This window comes from Chelonus insularis, unplaced genomic scaffold, assembly GCF_013357705.1.
Source record: "Chelonus insularis isolate UGA/USDA-ARS -01 unplaced genomic scaffold, ASM1335770v1 contig_326_pilon, whole genome shotgun sequence".
NCBI classification, from domain to species: Eukaryota; Metazoa; Arthropoda; class Insecta; order Hymenoptera; family Braconidae; genus Chelonus; species Chelonus insularis.
In genome coordinates this window covers 97,239-117,082 of record NW_023276496.1, presented here as the reverse complement: position 1 = coordinate 117,082, position 19,844 = coordinate 97,239, and the positions used below count along the sequence as shown (strand labels likewise).

Genomic DNA, 19,844 nt, shown 5'->3' with positions numbered 1-19,844 from the left:
GACTATTCTATTCTTATTACTAACACCAGAAATTGCCAATAATTCTGCACTCATGTTTAATACACTTTCCATCGACTTGTCACTGTCTTCCTCTACATTTATTTTCACTACTCGTTATTCACTGATATACTCACAGCACTATTCTGAATGCTACGTCAGACTCTCACCTCAAAACTTTCTTGAACAACTCACACCCGACAATAAAGCGGGAGAATCGTAGTTGTGTTATTGGCATTCTCACTGAATAATATTTCTCGGACTGATCCAAATATTGATATGATTTCATCAATTATTGCATTGAGTATAATTGAGTCTTTTTAACTAAATTATCTTCTATGAAAATTCGTGTACACTTTTATTTAGATATCATTATTATTTTCTTGATATTTTAGTCATTTAATAAATTTTATCACTTAAGTCTCTTATAAATATCACCAATCTAAGAGAAAATGTTTTTCATTTTTGTTTTAGTATGAAAATCAATTGTTTCCTTTGTTTAGTACTGGTAGATAGAATTATAACAGATCATAACAAAAAGCCTATTATGTTTTCTAGAATAATTAAGTACTTACATTAATCAGTAGCTAACCAAATGCACTTTTAAGATTGCTTTAAATATTTATTGCTTTAGGGGTGACATTGAATCACAGAAGTTTTTTTAATTAACCGTTCTCAATATTCTCTTCTTAAATAATTAACCAACTCAGTAAAACTTTTCACTAGATTTTTCTTTAAAAACAAAAGCTTTTGGTAAAATTTATGATAGACAAAGAAACATTTTTAATACATTCACAACCAGCAAATGCTAAGGTGAACTCAGCATATATGAATGCTTAAACGGGAATCAGCGCAGACGGTAAAGTATGAATTTGATGAGCATCCTTTGACCTTTCCGATAAACACATCTCTTATGACATAAAACTGACATTTATCCTGGTTTTAAATTGAAATCTTGATAATCTCTTTTACGTATTGTCATACATTTTTATTATTTATTGCCATAAAATGGCCTAAAACCCACTTAAATAAATGTATACTAGCCCCACAAGTATTGAGAATTGGAAATAAGAGTAGCTACGATCTTTACAGGTTGAAAGCCCGCAACCAACTGTGGCTCAAAGCCGCTGTGTAGTTTCGCCCTCTACCGCAACGCTAAAGGGGTGCTTTGCGACGCCTTGGGCTTTAGTAATGCGTCATTATAGTCCGTTAACTGGCAACGAACTTTCTTTGTCTTTATTCTATTGGAAATACATATCATTGAACGAGACATATGATTTAAAGACCTATGGAAGATGCTCGGATCAATGCCCAATTGCCTCAGGTGATTATAGTCCAGTATGTATAGTCAAAGAAAAAAACTTCCTTTTCATTTTATGCTTATTCTTCTCTACTAATTTTTTTTAATCCTACATGATCCACATTCATCTAAACCTTACCATGGAAGCTCTTAATTTCACCATTTCGCTATTTCACATTTTATTTTTGGGTTTGTCTAAAAATTTTCTTTACACACATTTAGTACCTATTTTTACGCGTATTGAATTGTCCATCTTTTGATGAATACTCTAGCATTATAAGCAACAAAAAAAAACCTCGTGTTGCAAGGCCGATTTATTCCATTTCAGTCTCGTGTGCCTTAAGTAAAGTTTAATGGGGTGAGATCGACCTACAAGCTTTTTACATGTGGCATTTTTAAAAACCTTACGCTCTAGTACTTATATTTTTCTATATTGTACTTCTTTTGTACAACTACATGCTTTGTAACTATCATTTCAGTTAGGCGAAACTAAAATCTTTTTTCTTTTATTTGTTTTCTACACGCTTCGTAGAAAGAAAATTTTATCCATGTATATATATATATATATATATATATATATACAGCATTAAAATTATTTTTTTATGTACAGAAAAATAAATTTTCACTATTTTTAACCACTTAAAAGAACAAGTTATAAAAGTTTCCAAATATGATCAAATAATAGAAAAAAAAACAAGCTTTATTGTTTTATTTCACCACTGAAAAATTCAATTACAAAAAATAACACGCAAAATATTAATCTACACTTCCGGTCAAAAACACTTAGAGTTATTACTTGGAAGATTGTTGAGATTAAGAAAATGGAAGTGTGACATTATTTATGGCTTTTAATTTCTACAACTTGGATTTCTTGATGAATAATGAATGGAAAAATGCTTAAATACATATCCGTACATCTCAATCTTACTTTCTCCTCACAATCATTACATGACGTGAGAATTTTAAGATTAATAACTCCCTCATAACTTGTCAACAACATGATAAAAATCAGACCAGTAAAGTTAAACGATTTCATGCCTGTTTTACTAACTTACAGTATGTGCATGTGCTTTTGACATTTTGACAAGAATCTAGATCGTAACTTCTTGAATAATTTCCGTGATACACAAAAAATGCATTCGGCATCAACAACATATGTAAAATGATTCATTAATTAATAGTTACTGTAATCTCTGATTACAGATTTATCAATTAATCTATTTTTAAACGACAAAAAAGTGCGATGAAATAAAGTTACCAACTGAAATTGAATTTATTACAAACTACTGGTACTTGAGTAAAACTGTAACAATTCTATAAACTTTTTTCGTACTCCGGAATGTATACTATATAACCATGAATTTTCAAGTTAACCAAGTACAAACCACTACTACTTTTTAGAACAGTTAAAACCACATTCAAAAACTTTTTACCACTTTTATATTTGAGGTGGCATATATCTATATCAAACGATAATACAAGCTAGACCTCTTGGAGTTGAAGATGAACTTTTCTTCTTATAATATACTCCAAGGAGGTAAGTGAAGCATGATAACTAGCCTCTCTGTTCAACAAGATCCTCCCCAGAATGTCTTTTCGCATATCTATTTTCTCCACGCAATGTTATCCACTTCACCAAATTGTTTGTTAAAGAAGGGAGAGAAAAAGACAAGTAAAAAAATGGGACAGAGATAAATAGAAATGAAAAAAAATTGAATAAAAAAATCCCTCGGGGCAGACTAAAGGGTACTTTGTGGAAAAAACGACACTTGATTTAGGAAATATAATATGCTCAATGCTTCCAACTTCTTTCTTTTCTTCCTAACTGCCATCAAGAGTTATATGTCTCTTGTCATAATTGAGTATATGCAAGGGTCAAAAAGTTTGTTATGAAATGCTAAATACCTTCCGACATGCGGCCCCTCGCTCTATTTATGGAAACGATCGATGGCGCATGGTAGAGAGACGTTTATGCATCGTTGCCCGCGTCAATTTTGTTTTTCTATTTAGAGTCTACGAGCTTTATTACCTTGACGAATTTTCACCCCTCAGAAACGTTCATTTCATAACATACACTTTCTTTTAAAGTGGTATACCCTTTGAACGCGACGAGACGTTTAATAATTTCATACGATAGGAGGTGTGAAGGTATTTTCAAAATGTTTCCCAAAAAGTAGGTTAAAAGGTGCGAATATGGACTACCAAGTTTTGAATAGGTTGGTTCTATATCTCACTGATCAAAGAATTTGAATGCATACCGTTTTTCATGTTTCGTTTTATCGTTGATAAAATGAAATTTATGAATTCATTAGAATTTGGATTTCCAAAACAAATATTTATCTACTAAAGATTACATCATTGATATGAAATATCAAAATGATTGATATTTTATAAATTACATTAAAAATTCTCAAAAGCAAAATTCAAAATAATTACATGAATTCATTAGCAGATTTAAATTTTAATAATAATGTGGATTTGTCAAATGTACAGGAGAGCTTGAAATTATATTCAAAATATCTTCATAATTAAATTTTCATTTTAACATAAATAAAATATTTGAAAAAAACTACTGAATATTTTAATCATACATCCATTGTTTCCCATTTATTGAAAATTTAAAAAAAAAAATCGAATTTTCCAAACATCACCTTCATTAAAATACATTATTCTAATACAGTCTTTAATAAACACTCACAACAACTTTACTTTAAATAATTAAAAAACAATGAAATAATCATTTCAACTTTTAGTTACAAATAGAACTTTATGTTGAAAGAAACTAAATTCCATCAAAGGAAAAGTCTTTTTTTTTTCATAAGCGTTTTAAAACTTTTAATAACCTATGAATCCAGTTCAGTTCCAAGTATATTTTCACAAATTATGGAATTTAATTTGATTTAATAATATTTTTAACAATATTAAGCCGCAAAAATAACGAAAAGTCGATAATCCATTGTCTGACCAAGCATAGTATTTTCCACTTCAATTCTCACAACGATTCTGATCGCTCATGCATACATATGCCGAGTACATCAGGAGTCAAAAGCATCATTCTTTCGCCTCACGTCTTTAATGTATTGCATCAGCGATGGAGAAGAATTTACAGCTTTCTAGCACGCCATATAAGTGTTAGTTTATAGGTGAATAGGCAGAAAACAACTTTTGATTTGTTGAAATAAAATCAGACATAACATACTTGATGGGCAATTGATCTGTAAATTAATATATCAATGTTGATTTCAAATCAATCATGAATTAAGACTCATAATCCAAGCAATTTCTACAAATAATAAAAGAATAACAATGAACAAAAAAAAGTTATTGGAAGATTTACTTGGCAGCGTAAAACAAACGATTTTTTTATCAATATAAAATAGATAAATCAGGTGAACAACAATTTGACTTTCAAATTTTTTCTATGACCACCCAAGTTTGTTTATTGCAAAACGTATTACTCTAGAGACTGGAGTGAAAGAGAAAAGTAAACGAATGACGTAAATAAAGTAAAACAAGACGATGATAGAGTAGGCAGTGTTGAAGCTTCTATTCTAGCGTGACGGATGAAAAATCCGAATGTGAAAGAGACTATGCGAATACAACTGTCTGCTTTTTTTTATACTTGATAATGGCCCTGACCGCCTTCCATAAAAACTGTTTCCATCTGTTAATTTAATACAATATAAAATAACATTAATTAACAAACCAAATTAGAATATTTTTATTAGTTGATCTCGTTGGATTTACCTGAATTTAAATGTACTTCCGTGAGGCAGATTATCTTAAAAGTTGACCTCATTTTTAACAAAAATTTTTCCTTTTACGCTCTCCTGAGACTTAATACTTATTTATTTATGAAGAAAATTAATCTTTGAATTATTTATGATACTTTAAGAATCTCAAAGAACCATCAGAGTTTTTTTATTTAATAATATATTCCAAATAAAAGCATTATCGATTTAATTACTTATTCCCTATTCTCATAAATATAAAATTAATCTAAAAAAATTGAAAGATATCAAAAACGAATAGAAATAATTTTTTTTAAATAAATAAATAACAAATAAAATAGCTTCAATTTAGGAGTTATCGTGACTAACAATCATTTCCATGTGTTAATTTCAGTGTAACGTATTCGAGTTCTTCGTTCCAATATTTTTAATTTATAAGATTACATGCAACTGTTCTAATTTTTTAATTAATTCAATAATAAAAGATATTCGAAAAAAAAATATTTATCTTTCGTGCTGATAGGTTATCTTAACCAATAATCACCATCAAGTATTTTAGGGTAAGAAACCCTACAAATATTTGGTAAGTAAATATGAAATATCTGTCATTGACCCTGAGATAAATTTACTATACATACTTATGAAAATGTCTAACGCATGACCTATATTGTCGGTGGTGTCTGGCAATAGAAAGGTAAAAAAGAATAAATATAAGGACGTACGACCCTCGCCTATCGCGTCAAACACATTGTTAAGATATAATACGTATATTTTACTCAGCTGGAGAATCGATATCAGTCGTCGGGTCGATATTTTATGGCAAGGCCGCTCTACGACCCTTCTACATTATTGATGTTACACGAATGCATTTATGAAACGTAATATTTAGCTGCGACTATATTAACTATCAACAGATGTCGAGTTGAATATGAGAAATGCTGTGTTATTCATCATCATCAGTCAACAGAATCGATAACTTTTCGAATCAATTTCATTTTACAGCTGCTGCTCTAATAGCTGTTAAAGTACTCAAGGAATGACTACTTAACGATTTCTACATTGAAAAGTAAAAATATTTTTACAAGTGTTCAGCAATTTTATTAAACGATATATTTTACTCATGAAAATTTGCATAAAACGATTCTCTCAAGTTTCGAAGGAAGATATAAAACAAGATATCTCCACAAGAATTTCTTCAACATTAAAAGCAGACAGCTTGAAGAGGTGATAAACTTTTTATTGGCTGGACATTCGTGGATAGAATATTGAAAGATGTCGTAAAATGATACACTAGATTTTTCTTTCAAAATTTTTCAGAAAAGTTCCTTGTATAAAATATAATTGAATTAAATTTATTGAAAAAAGCTATGTTCTATTCTTATTATTCAATTAACTTCTATAAAAAAAATTAAACAATCACCACAATTTTTCTTTCATTTAACAATAGATTTTTTTACCATGAACAACTAATTGTGTTCTAATATTATTAAATTTCACTTTCAATTGATTATGAAAAGTTGAGCATTCTGTTGATTTAATAAATATTTTAGCTCATATAAAATAAAGCTTTTCGGTAATTTTTAGGTTTTGTGATTCAAAAATGGGTTAAGAATTTATATTAAACAATAGAGTAGAAAACAATTTGAAAATTATTCTTCCAATAATGTATATATAATGTGAAAGAGAAAAAATCAATAAATAGTCGTGACGATGACTCTCTTTATTCTTTTCTCTTCATATTTTGTGAGCTAATTTTTTATACTTAGAAAAATAGTGTTTTTCACAATGACAACGTCCTTGAACTTTCCTAAAACGATTAATCGAACTCTTTATTATGAAGAACAACAAATCGGATAACGGTACCGTAAAAAGTTATTTAAAAAAAGAAAATAAGAAAAAAAAAATCGGGCATGAACTGCTTAATAACGATGCTGATAGTTGTAGCGTGATAAAATATTTAAATTAGTTTAACCCGAGATCATGCAATGTACGGAACAGGCACCTAATATTATCTAACCCTCGTAAAGTTATTTTCAATCTATACATAATATTTTCTTTTAACAACGACAAACAGAAAACTCAATGATGGACAAATGACATATTGCCAGCTTTCGATCAGAGTGAGAGAAAAATAGTACTGTATTTCTATTTGCATTTCTAAAGGCTTACTATGTATTTTTTTTTATCTAAGAACTTATCTTTTATTCAACAAAACATAATGAATAAATGTCACTGTTAAAATAAGTTTTCATACATGAAAGCAAAGCAGCTAAAAGAAATATAAGTACTTTTAAACCTAATTCATTTTGATAAATAAAGCGAGTAGATGCTTTATTAAATTGATCGTTTATATTGATATTATCTCATGAAACCTCCAATTCACTTCATTTTCATGTGTAATATTTCGTTTATTATCACATAATAATAGAATTCACCAGAGAATTATTAAAAAAATAAAGGATTAATTAAAATAATGATATAAAACCCTTTAAATACTGGGCTTATTACTATAGTTATATGAGCTTAAAGAGAACTAAATTTAGGTATATTGATTATTTTTAATTGATTCAAATATTAATATTTAACCAATACGTTTATAGCTCATAGCTTCAACTACAAATGAACTATCTTTAAATTTTTGTAATCAACACAATCATTTATTTAAACTAATTCGATTGATTTATATAATCTTTGTTTATATTCTTTGGTATTTTTTTATTTATAATAATCTATTTAATAATCTGGTGAAATTAAAATTAGATGATTTCGTTTTAAAATAACGTTGCTTTTGTAATCATACTTGATAAGTTCTGAGTAAAATATAATGTGAACACAATATGTACCGACTCAGTCAAGGAGTGAAGCTAGATATACGACCCGCCATCTGTTTGTTCAAACTTTAGGCTCTACTACTCGGACGTATTATGCATTCAACATATTCAATAATAACCACGAACATCTGATTTATCAATAGATTTAATAAATTTCAGATATATAACTAATATCCATTGAATTGATTATTATAAAATCAACTCAATATCAATTCGTTTGTTAAAATTAACTGAACTTCATTGAATTAAAGGATGAACAAAAACTAATAATAAAATGATAAATGAAACAGCTCTGTCAATTAACTTATATTTAGTTATGGGTTGTAGCTCAAATATTGAATATTTTTTACAAATTGGAAATATCATTTAGAAAAAATCAAAACCGAAATTTTTCAGGTCAACATGACAGAATATTTTCTGATGAAATCTTATCTTAAGCTGAATTCTATTGTTAATACGGCAATCGCGTGAAGTTTAAAATTTCGATTTTATCAAATGATATAAAAAATAGCTAATAACACTATTGTATGAAATTGCAGTGTATTATATGTCGATCAATGAGTTAATGTCTTTTTCATTGCTTCTGATGAGTTTAGTGTTTGAATATTGATTAGGAAAGAAAACGAAAGAGAAAGAGTTGTATATAACCTAACAAGATCTATATAGTCTTCATTGTACACGGAAATATAATTCTATGAACATTTCAATTGCACAAGAATTTCGAAAATATTTCCATATCCGGTAATATTCTAAGTAGTTCTCCATAGAATTCAAAGCCCAATTGCTGTAGAATAAACGACCAACTAGCCTTGGGCAAAGGAATGAGTGGAAGGAGACTTCTCTCAACCCGATTATAATGCTTTTTATGAGTGTGTAAACTTGTGTATACAATAAGTATATAATAGAGAAAATTTTGTGACCCCTCTGTAGTATCTTGTGTATTCTCATCAATCTTTTTCTTTGATAATATTAATAATGTTTCTTATTAACTGACATTAAAGATGGATTGTCCCATCAAAACGTGTGACAATCGATATTCTTTCAAAAGTGTACTTTAGAAAAGTCTGACTCCAACTTATAAAAATAATTCGAAAAAATAGTTTAAAGGGTATTGACTTACACAGAAAAGTGGTACAGGAAGCACTTCCAGCCAGTGGGTCGTTCCAGAAAATTATACACTTGACCTTGGAAAGTAGCTTTTCCAGCTCTCCGATGCTCCTTCACATGATATCGCCCTTCCCATGTATTGCGATCACCACTGACTGAAATCCCGCTTGAAACATTACCCAGCAGCAAGCGTGGATCTACACCTGCCAAAAAAAATTCATCAGTATACAATCATATATAAATCTCTCGAATATATGAAAAAATATAAAACTATGAAATCCATGAAAGTACATTTGGATGTAGTCATCAAATTTATTGAAAATAAATACCTCGTAAAATAAAACATAAATGATCTCAGTAAATAAAAGAAAATTGATTAATTTTTTTGAATTTAAAACATTTGATTGATAAAAAAAAAATGGCAATTGTGATATATAAATCTGAAACATTCACTTTGATGGTGAATTAAAATATTTTATTATAGAAAAAATACCTTCAAAGGAATTCAAATAATTTTTTTTTTCTTTGAAATTAGCCGAATAGATTATAAAGTAATATTATCTTCATAATGATCTTGATTATAGTCAGAAAAATATTCTAACATATGAGAACCAAGTATAATGTTTTCATTGTTGAACCTGTCATTAGCTCAAATGTGGTAACATTAGAGCACTGAGATAAATGACTAGATCAGGATTACCTATAAAAAATATCGGATATCGCCTGATCAATACTGGAGGCCTTATCAAAAAGAAATACCTCGAGGCGTGCGCTTTCTTCTCCAAGAAGATGTAATCTGACTATTAGAATTTGTTGTTGTTGATAATGTTTTTTTCAAACCTAATATTTCGCGAACCGAATTAGATTTCACAGTTTCACGATTATTGTTTCCGTTATCTGAACAATCAACGATAAATATTTCAGGTAGAGGGCGAGTTTGTGCAGTATTGCATGAACTCCAGTTTGTATTTGATCCCATTACGGGATCAGAATCACGTCGTCACTGTTCGTTTTTCACGGTCACATTTTATTCTAATACGAATTAGTTTTTTAAGTAAAAAATTTACGAATTTTCTAGTACAAAAATTTTACAATTATTTAACTGAAACATTTGATTCGGTATTTCAATTAACCACAACTATTATTGTAATTATCATTAAAAATAGAATTTACGACTTGAAAACATCATTCAAGATAATTTTTGCCATTATCAAAATTCGTATTTTCATCAAAATCATTGGTTACTATAGTCCAATCGATAAAATTTAATTTCAAAGCACCACAATCAATTCTATTTATCCATGAATGACTTTCCATTCAATTCAATAGATCTTGAATGCACAACACAATTTCAAACACGCTTAATAGTAAATTTACAATAAACATTAAATAAATATTACAATATGAAAAAATACGAATACTGATATTTTATTTTCATTGAAAATAATATAAGGCACTACGTAATATTGTATTTTATGAAAATGAAGAAACGTCAAGACCACGTGTTTGGAGTATTCGTTCGATCTGGTGGTGCGACAGAACTGTTAGAGAAGGTTTCAAAACCTCTACCAACTTCACAGGGACAACTCAAAGCTCTAGCAAATAAGATTAGAGAATTACAAGATACTTAACGTGACCAGTAGGAAAATAATACAGCTATTCGTAATAAGAATATTATAAATAATTGAACCTAAACATAAAATAAACGTACAATAAAATTTTTATTCAATCACAAAAATTTTGAATTCCTTCTTCAGTAATCCTAAAAATTTATATCGATATTATTTTTAGATTTATCGTTAATCTCTTACAATAGGATTTAGATAAATATATAAATAAAAGAGAATCGCTTCATTTCGAAATAAATCCTTATAAGCGAATGTTTCAGTGGAAAGACGATACCTTTATAAAATCTTGATGAGATATAAGTTATTTACCTCCTGTGAATGTATCGTTGTTGTCAGATTGCAAAGTTGCACTAGTCTCGGACAGTGGTGATGGAGCTGGTTTCAATTCAGGTGGTGCTTCCAATCCGAGAAACTCACTTCCTTTGCTGCTTCCATTTCCGCCGCCTACTTGGACAATTGTGACGTTCAATGGACCCCGGTTACCTAAAAAAAGAATACAATTTAATAAACGAGAAAAAAAAATACAAAGACAATAAATGAACGCTGAAAAATAGAATGAATCAAAATATAATAATGGCTATGTACTATTTGAACAAATTTTATAGCCTAAAGACAACTAAAATATTGCTCCTAAAAAGAGGTAACTTTGTTCTCATTCACGTGAATTTATTTCAACATGAAATCTATTCAACAGCAAACTTACTTACTATATATTTAAACATATAGCCTATTTGATTTTTAATGTTATAAAAAATTTTAGTTCAATAGCTCGCAAAATGAATGCATCAATTACATCAAATTGATTCATTCTTTGGTACATTGATTTCTACCAAGTTTTTATCACTTCATATACATAGAATGAACTATTTTTAAAAATAGTCCAACTAATCTATACCATACTTGATGGAGCATATATGAGCAGCATAATATACAAATTAATCTAACTAAATCGTAGGTCAAATTGAATTTAATTCTCGCATGAAAAAATATGTTGGTATTAATTCTAGGTATTTAATTAAATCCGGATAATCATTTGTTGAAATAATTTTGCAACAAAATATACAGCCCTCATTTTTTTTGACAGTGACTGAATGTTTTTTTCCAATTTTCAAACTAACCATATAATACTATTCATATCGTTCCCTACTGCGTTTCGCGTGACCTGTATATAAAGTTCGCGGTGCTTGTTTCCATTTCACTAAATCGATGAAGCTAGCCCACTGCTATCGCAGGTAAAAAGTACTTTAATTTTCGTCGTACATGCTATATACAATTTACTTCGCTTAAGAGAAAACAATACAGAAAAAGCTTAATTCTCTAAAGAATTCTCATCAATATAACGAGAAATCATTTGGATACTTTTAAGAAAGTATTATCAAATTCGATTAACTAAAGTCAATTATACGGTCGATTGCAGCATGAATTGCTCCAGGGTTACTGTAATCATGTCTTTCCGGCTTTACGATTATTCCTAGTTATTTCACAAGCTTGTGTACATGAGGGAGTGTTCCATACCGTGTTCCCTCACCAATGACCTGCACGGGATTTAGTTGCTACGAATGTAGGCCAACCTCCAGTCTATTGTTCAACTTCTCAAAGTCTATGAATGATATATTAAATCGTGTATGCCTACTTTGCACTTTTCTGTTTTGGTTGTGCGTCTGATATCATTCATACATTATTTCTGCTTATTCAATTCTAAAATAGTATTTTTTTCTTTGATCAAGCGATTCATTCAAAGATAAAAAAATCATAAAATATCATTTTGCTATTAAAGTAGATTATTTATGTACTTATTTATTTTTTATAAAAAAGGCAATAAATGGTTCATCAAGATTGTTTTAATTTATTATTAACAAACTTAAGTTGAAACTTTATAGAGTAAATTATTTTCATAAAGTCTTCAAGATCACTTTTACCTTGGGCTATGAGTATGGTGATCTTTATTGCTGCAAATCTGATTGAAAAGTAATGAGTATTAAAGGTGATTATTTTTAAATATCTAAAAAACCAATTGTTTAATGGACCATACGATAATATTTACTTAGAGAATAAAAACCAGATAACAATTATAGCTTCCAGGTCTAGAGTAGCATTCGGTTTCATAGTTTGTCGATATTATCACTAATTGGTAATTAACCCAGAGACTCATTAAATTTTTCAATATGTACGTCCAATAATAATATTCATAATTTCATCTGATTAAAAGATCAGCGACCTGGAAGAAATAAATAGATAAATGAAAACAGAATATAAATAAAAATGTAAATAAACGATAAAAATCCATTTGAATATACTTTAAAAAAAAGAATAAATTAAATTACAATCTGATAATCTAACGTTGATAAACATGAAAACAGATGTGAATAAAAGAATAAAACAGAAAAAAAATGTCTCAATTAACTATTGATTAATGTTCTATAATATTATTTAGTTGCTTATGAAACTTTATAAAGTAATTACTTAAAACATACAATCGGAAAAGCGTCAGCAAGATAACTATCAAGACCACTCGACAGAAATAAACCAATTCGAAGCTATCAGCATCAATAATTCCCAAGAATTGCCCAGTTGATGGTAAATTTAATCTGCTTTTAGTAACTAATTATTCTACGAACTCATTTATTATTCTTGATTAGAAAAAAAATTAGTCAAATCCGGTATATGTAAATCAGTTTTTAATTTTAGTAGCTGACTATTTAGCTCATTATATAATCAAGATTATTCGGTACAGATGTATACATAGCTCGATAATATTTAAAATTGTGAAGTAAATATTGGTATGAATTTATATAAAAAAAATCAAAAGTTTTATATAGCCCCTATCCAGAGCGATGTCAATATAATACGAGAAACAAGTTTTATTTGTATTTTTTTAAACGCATTTTATGGTGCTCTTTTATAGATGATAAACTTTATAATCTGTACAGAAAAATACTGGGCACATTGTTAATCATTTATATTGTTTTTTTTTAACCGTTCAGTGAGACAAAGGAAAACAATAACACACTTTTTATATATAACTCAGAAAAATGGGACAAATTTGAAACATCACATAACGATTAAACCGTGAATATATTTATGACTATGAATGATCTTATTTCGAGTTTTAAATATACATACATAAAATAATCTCCTTAAATTAGCTACTTCGTCATGAAAGATTAAAAGATTCTCTAGAATCTAGAACTTTAAAAGATTTTAGCAAAGATTTTAAGTTTTAATAAGTTTTAATAAACTACTTCTTAAGTGACTTATAACAATATTTTACTCAATTATATTATGAAAATTATGTTCTCTGATGTAAGGAAATAGGTACGTTCTATCAGAAAAAGTACAGACATAGAAAAGAATAAGAAAAAGCGATTGAGTATTTTTTAAAAATGTAATTTAAACTTATGATTGATTGCCAATACCTGTTTTGGAGGATGGTGGAAGCAATCCTTGCACTTCTTCCAAGGGCATCCCTTGTTCGTGATGACGAGGGCGATCTTTCATGCCTCCTCGCCAGAGTAATTGGATCTATCGTGCTGTTTCTTGAATTCCGATAGCGCAAAGTAGTTGTAGAATGAATTGATAATGGGATCGGGTATAGGATCAGGATGTTGGTCGAGTCCTGAGGGACTCGTGGTGATGATGGCGGACGGTGATAGAGCGTCATCGCCCCGTAGTCTCCCTTACGACCATGCCCTGTCTAACAGGGTTTAATGTGCAGCTCAGGCAATCTTTTGCCACGTGTACCTACTACTTGCTGATATTGTTTTGCTGAGTTATATTGACCTGTAATAAAAGAAAAATTCTTTCAAACTATATACAAGGAGAACCCTCACACTGTGGGTAACTATCATTTAAATTATATTAATCGATATCTAGTATGTTTGTCTCTCGGCTAGTGGGTCTAGTTCGATCGACATTTATAGTCGGGTACGTTGCATGTCATGTATGACAATGCGTCAATGTTAAATATGATGTTATCATAAAGAATGCAGCACTTGCAAGCCATTGAATGAATTCGTTATTAACGTATTTTTTTTTTTTTTTAATTTTAAGATTTGTCTAAAATTGATATTTTATTGTATGATAATTTGGATGCATTTAGAAAATTAGTCCTATAAAAACCAAATGTTTATTTTACTTAATTCCCACACCCCAAACACTCCCCAGTAATTTAAAAATAATAATTATCGTAGTAATTTTCATTATTAAACCAGAAATTACATCTATGCAATTGAATTATTAAAAATTATAATTAACAGTTGTATGTACATGATAATTTTCAGATTAATTATTAAATATTACACTTAAACTAACATGCACAATATTTAACAATGAAAATAACATTTGAAATTATGATTTTTAGCAAATATACTATCGATACATTAGTTAATATATTTCAACTGATCCAATGTACTAAATTTCAGTGAGATAATCGATATTTGAACATACTGTTCATTTACATTAAATAAACATTTGATTATCTACAAAAGTTGTTTAACTGTTTGTTGAGTCATTCTGATAAATATAAATTTATTACAAACATTCTCAATTACAGATATTTGAAATCATTTACAAAAAAAAACTAAGTTTGAAAGCTTTAAAAAGAGGTGCTAAGGGGTGCGGTCTTAACTCAACAGTAATGTCTGAATAAAATTGATATTTATGAATCGATATCAACTTTAACCAAGGGCGACATTAACTTTCATACGAGGGCGTAACCACAATGAGCAGTAGGATTAAAGTTGCAAACTTTTAACAAAATTTCAATTTTTTTTCGATGTTTAACTCTCAAACGAATTTATTCTTTCTTCCTTTCTTGTGTCACATCCATTTATCTTCATGCTCATCATCAGCCCTTCAATTGTTTTTGGCTCATAAATAATTAATCCTAAGTACTTTTACATGAGTCAAATAAATATTTCTAAGTAGACAGACCCACGTGTTTTTTGTATTCTCGGTTTATTTTTTGTTCTACATATCGTTGAGTATTTTTTTTTCCCACAGTAATTTTACGTAAAAATTTCATTCGTGCGTTCAACATTAATAATCATTCAAGTGACCTGCTAACAACTTTGCATTCGATTTGTCTCTTAATATATATCATAAATACAATTAAATAAAATAATTAACTATATACATATGTCTATACATAAATATCTCTACAATGAGTTTACTAAATTTATTCAATTAATATAAAATAAAAGTAAATTTGAAAGTTGTAATTAACATTTTTCATCATTCAAAAAAATGAAATGACCAGCTAATAATATGCATCACTATGTACAGATATAAGCATAATCAATAAACTATTTTATATTATAATTCACCAGATTTATCGCTATTTCACTGACAAGTTATAAAACGTTTGAATTATTCAACGACAACGTGTATGCACATATAGACCAAGAATAAACGTTACATTTACGAATATACGAGAGCAGTGAAATGATGGAGATCACGATGCATTTTAGCATAGACTTCAAGTCAATCTCTTTAGAATTATGCAAACTGTGAGGCGTGAAAATTTTCAAATCCAACTTAAGATACTCCAATAAAAAATAAAATAAACTTCAGATTCTCAGAACTAGTGATAATACAATAAGTGCATTTCTTTGGAAAGTAATAAAACGTTATTTTTAAATATTTAAATATAACTAATTATTTAAAATAAGTATGTATGACCTTATTTTTATAGAATGAGTAATGGGTCATCTTGATTGAATATAGGTCAACTTAAACTAACCTAAGAAGATTAATGCCGAGTAAATATATTAATATAAGCGCAAAATGGTTCAAACAAACAACCATGCGTGGTTTTTGTGGTTTTGAACTTTGTCATAAATGTGGAATTATATTCAGGAACTTTAATGAAGCCCACAATCCAGGATAACAGGAAGAATTTGTAATATTCAAAGACCGACCGATTTTTATCGTTCTAGCAGCTGATTATACTGATTACTAATTAAAAATTGTACAGCTACCACAAAAAAAAAATTACGTTAAATAAAGTATGTAAGTATTTTAAGTAATAAATTTAAATGAGAAAATTTTCTAGTTAGTTGCACTTTGTAACTTAGTTGAATATGCTTTGTATATAACAAATAGATAACAATAATCATGTAAAAGGAGCAAATTTTGCGACAAAGCACTACTGAAAGCCATAAACTCGTGAAGCATAAAATTTCACATTAATTATACAAAATAATGTTATAATGAAAGCTTAAAACTTGATAATACAATTGTAAATATTTCTATTAGAATCATTAAGTAATACGAACCAGTTTAAATCTAATATTAGATATAAAAAAAGGATGATATCAAACAGAAAAAATACATCTATATCGAGTTCATTTTGACGTTTGTATTTATATTTTAGTATCATTTTTTACGTCTGTATTCTTAAAGCTTTTCCTTCACTTCACTCGACTGGATACATTTATTTTATGCACTGAAATGTTTTCAGCAAAAAATTTCTTTTGTGGCCTTTGCAGAAATATAAAAAGAACAGAGTTGTTTTCATGAATGGTTAATAACATTAAAAATAAAGTTATTTTTTCCTCGGAAATAATTGTTCATTTGAGTTTAAAGTGATATGAAAATCTAATTATAAAATAAAATGACGAATACATTTTTGGATGATGCTGAATTATTGTCACGCGAACGTCTGTTAAACTTAACATCGTTGAGTCTACTCGTTTATGTCACGCAGCCTGAAGTAGGGCACCTCACCCTTAGTTCTCATGATTCTAAGTTTAAGAATGCGTGGAAATAGATTTTTAGTTTATTGTATTCATATTGTAATTTACTTGATTATTAAAAAACCTGATATACGAGGAGATAAAGAGAATTCATGTTTGAACCGTAGATTAAGTTATTTTATAAAACTATTTCATGACATACTGAAATTCTAACAATTAATATTATGTCATCAGTTCAATGTAAATAACGATAATGTGAGTACTAGAAAGCTGTACAATATTTATATTCAAAACAGGAAAAATAAAACAAAAAAATCATTGTGTCATCGACATCAACTTATTTTTTAATTGTAACGAGTAGTTATTGTTATGGCAATTAAAAGTCGTACCTTCTGATATTATTATTGTCAACATAACGTTTTTTTTTCTATGTATCTAATCAATATTATTCTAATTTTAATAGCACATTAATTGACTTCATTTTTAATGAATAGAATCAATATTTAAAATTAGTAGTGAACTTTTAAAATTTCAAGTATAAAGTATAGTAAGACCTCTAACTAAAATCATACTTTATTTTTTAAAATACTATGAATAAATAAAGTTCTTTTTTACGTTGGAATAAAATGATAGGCTCGATTTCGATTTATTCTACTGATAAAAAGTCATATTGACACAATCATGACATATAAATATTCATAAAAATATACAAAGTAGTCTTTACAAAGACACTGAGTAATATAAAATAACGTATCATACCTGTTGCAAAGAGTATTCTGCAGTATCGACAAATGTAAAAATTTATTGATAAAAAATATTATCTCGGAGTTAGCTATAAAATCTGGTAATTCACTCTTTGTTTCACCTAGTCACAAAAACACAAAATTTGTTAGAAAATAAAATTAGCACAATATTTGAATTTACCACATTTTGTTACATACTTTTGAAATTCCAAGTTGATACATGAAAACAATGATCCTTCTTTAATCCTCGTGTGTCGTACAAGTATATACACGTGTCCTTTAGTTTCTGAAATTACTAATATTCCAACTATTCACACACTTCCCTTGATAATTTCGTTATAAATGTGCGTATGAAGCTTAATAAAGCTTGGTAAACCGTACTGCTTAACTACCTTAAGAATGTTTAAAATAGGAGCTTTACAATCCAGAGATCCTGCGGCACTCGAGCGGTCGGCTCGACAGGAGGAATACACGCGAGTTAAACTTACTGCGCAACCCTTGGTGCGCCTGCTTCTATAATGATAGGAGGCTACCTACCTGGCAGTCGTGTCACCCTTGTGTACCCTCGGCTGCTATCGGTGGTACCACCACCCACCAACTTCTGTAACTCACACCCTTACACTCCTGACAACAGAACTATTCGGTGATGGGCACGCTTTCATACTTCCCTCCTGTTGTAAAGCACTTGGTGATCTGTACGTGACGTCACGTTTTCTTCATGGAGGGCTTGAGTGACGTCATGGTGGCTTACGAAGTAACGACCTGTACAATAACATGTCGTACATTGACATTGTTACTTCTGATTATGTGCCACGATTAATTTCACTAAGCGTGTTGATTCAGTTGCTTCGTTGAAGGCTGGAGCTTCTTGCTTATATGTCAGCGGTGATGTATCTAGGTACGTAAAAAAACATAAGAAATTTAATAAAAAATGATGCTTTATATATTAAATAAAGTAAAAACTCAATAAAATACTCATTTTAACTGTTTGACTTCAAATAAATCTCATGTATCTTTACTTTTATCACTTAAATAATATATTAGAGCAATTAAACGTTCGTAATCGTCTTAGCAATATTAATACACTTATATAGATGTATATACTTTTTCTATAGATGACCTAGGCATAGTATAGGTAAAAGATAGCAACATTCATCGTTTATTTTTTCTAGAAAACCATTTATCTTGCACAGCTCTAGAGGTTTTTACTATTTTACCACCTTACTTCTTTTTATCCTGACATGATCGTTCTAATCTGTCCTCCGTTTTCATTTGCTCAATCAATACATTTGAAAATATTGACAAAAAGAATGGAAAAAAAGAATAATCTATCTTGGTGATTAAAAATTCTTTAACCTTGAAGGGGTTGATTGTTTTTCATTGGAATTCATTTATATCTATAGATTATTCTGACTTAAATTACATATGAACCCAATGCAATGATTACTAAATTAACCCTAGAATAAGTAAGAATTTTGATAGAAAGTATTTTCAACTTCATCAATTTTTTTGCTTCTTTCTTATGAATAATGAACCAATCAACATAAACTGCAGGTATATTTATAGCTGCTTTATTAGTTTGATTAATGATTTAATTTTTTATTCCTATTCTCTTTATTCTTACTATAACAATGATTAATCATTCTGCCAAGATATTTTATTTAGTACCATCAAGGTCAAGAATGTGCAGCGTGCAACTGAATGCCACAAAGTTCTGATCGATTACAGTAATGTACTCTTGTAGCGTTACTAACCATACCATTAGTAGAAACGATTGAAATCTTACTTATTTTAACGATAATTACAGGAAAT

At 28.9% G+C, this 19,844-nt stretch overlaps 1 protein-coding gene across 1 annotated transcript; it reads right to left on the bottom strand.

Moving 5' to 3' along the window:
• Positions 1-8,975: 8,975 nt before the first annotated feature.
• LOC118066107 (potassium voltage-gated channel subfamily KQT member 1-like) lies at positions 8,976-18,630 on the bottom strand. Its single transcript, XM_035081899.1, has 5 exons — positions 18,231-18,630; positions 18,049-18,154; positions 14,011-14,374; positions 10,904-11,077; positions 8,976-9,169 (listed from the first exon to the last, which is right to left on the bottom strand). The coding sequence occupies exons 3-5, from the start codon at positions 14,090-14,092 to the stop codon at positions 8,976-8,978; spliced, it is 450 nt and encodes a 149-aa protein (XP_034937790.1). The 5' UTR covers positions 14,093-14,374; positions 18,049-18,154; positions 18,231-18,630.
• Between the last annotated feature and the right edge of the window lie 1,214 nt (positions 18,631-19,844).

Excerpts from the sequence above, each read along its gene's own strand:
- LOC118066107 (XM_035081899.1), bottom strand. The coding sequence starts at position 14,092 with ATGAAAGATCGCCCTCGTCATCACGAACAAGGGATGCCCTTGGAAGAA. Across the intron at positions 11,078-14,010 it reads TCCACCATCCTCCAAAACAG|GTAACCGGGGTCCATTGAAC; the intron begins GTATTGGCAATC and ends TTCTTTTTTTAG. Across the intron at positions 9,170-10,903 it reads CAACGATACATTCACAGGAG|GTGTAGATCCACGCTTGCTG; the intron begins GTAAATAACTTA and ends TTTTTTTGGCAG.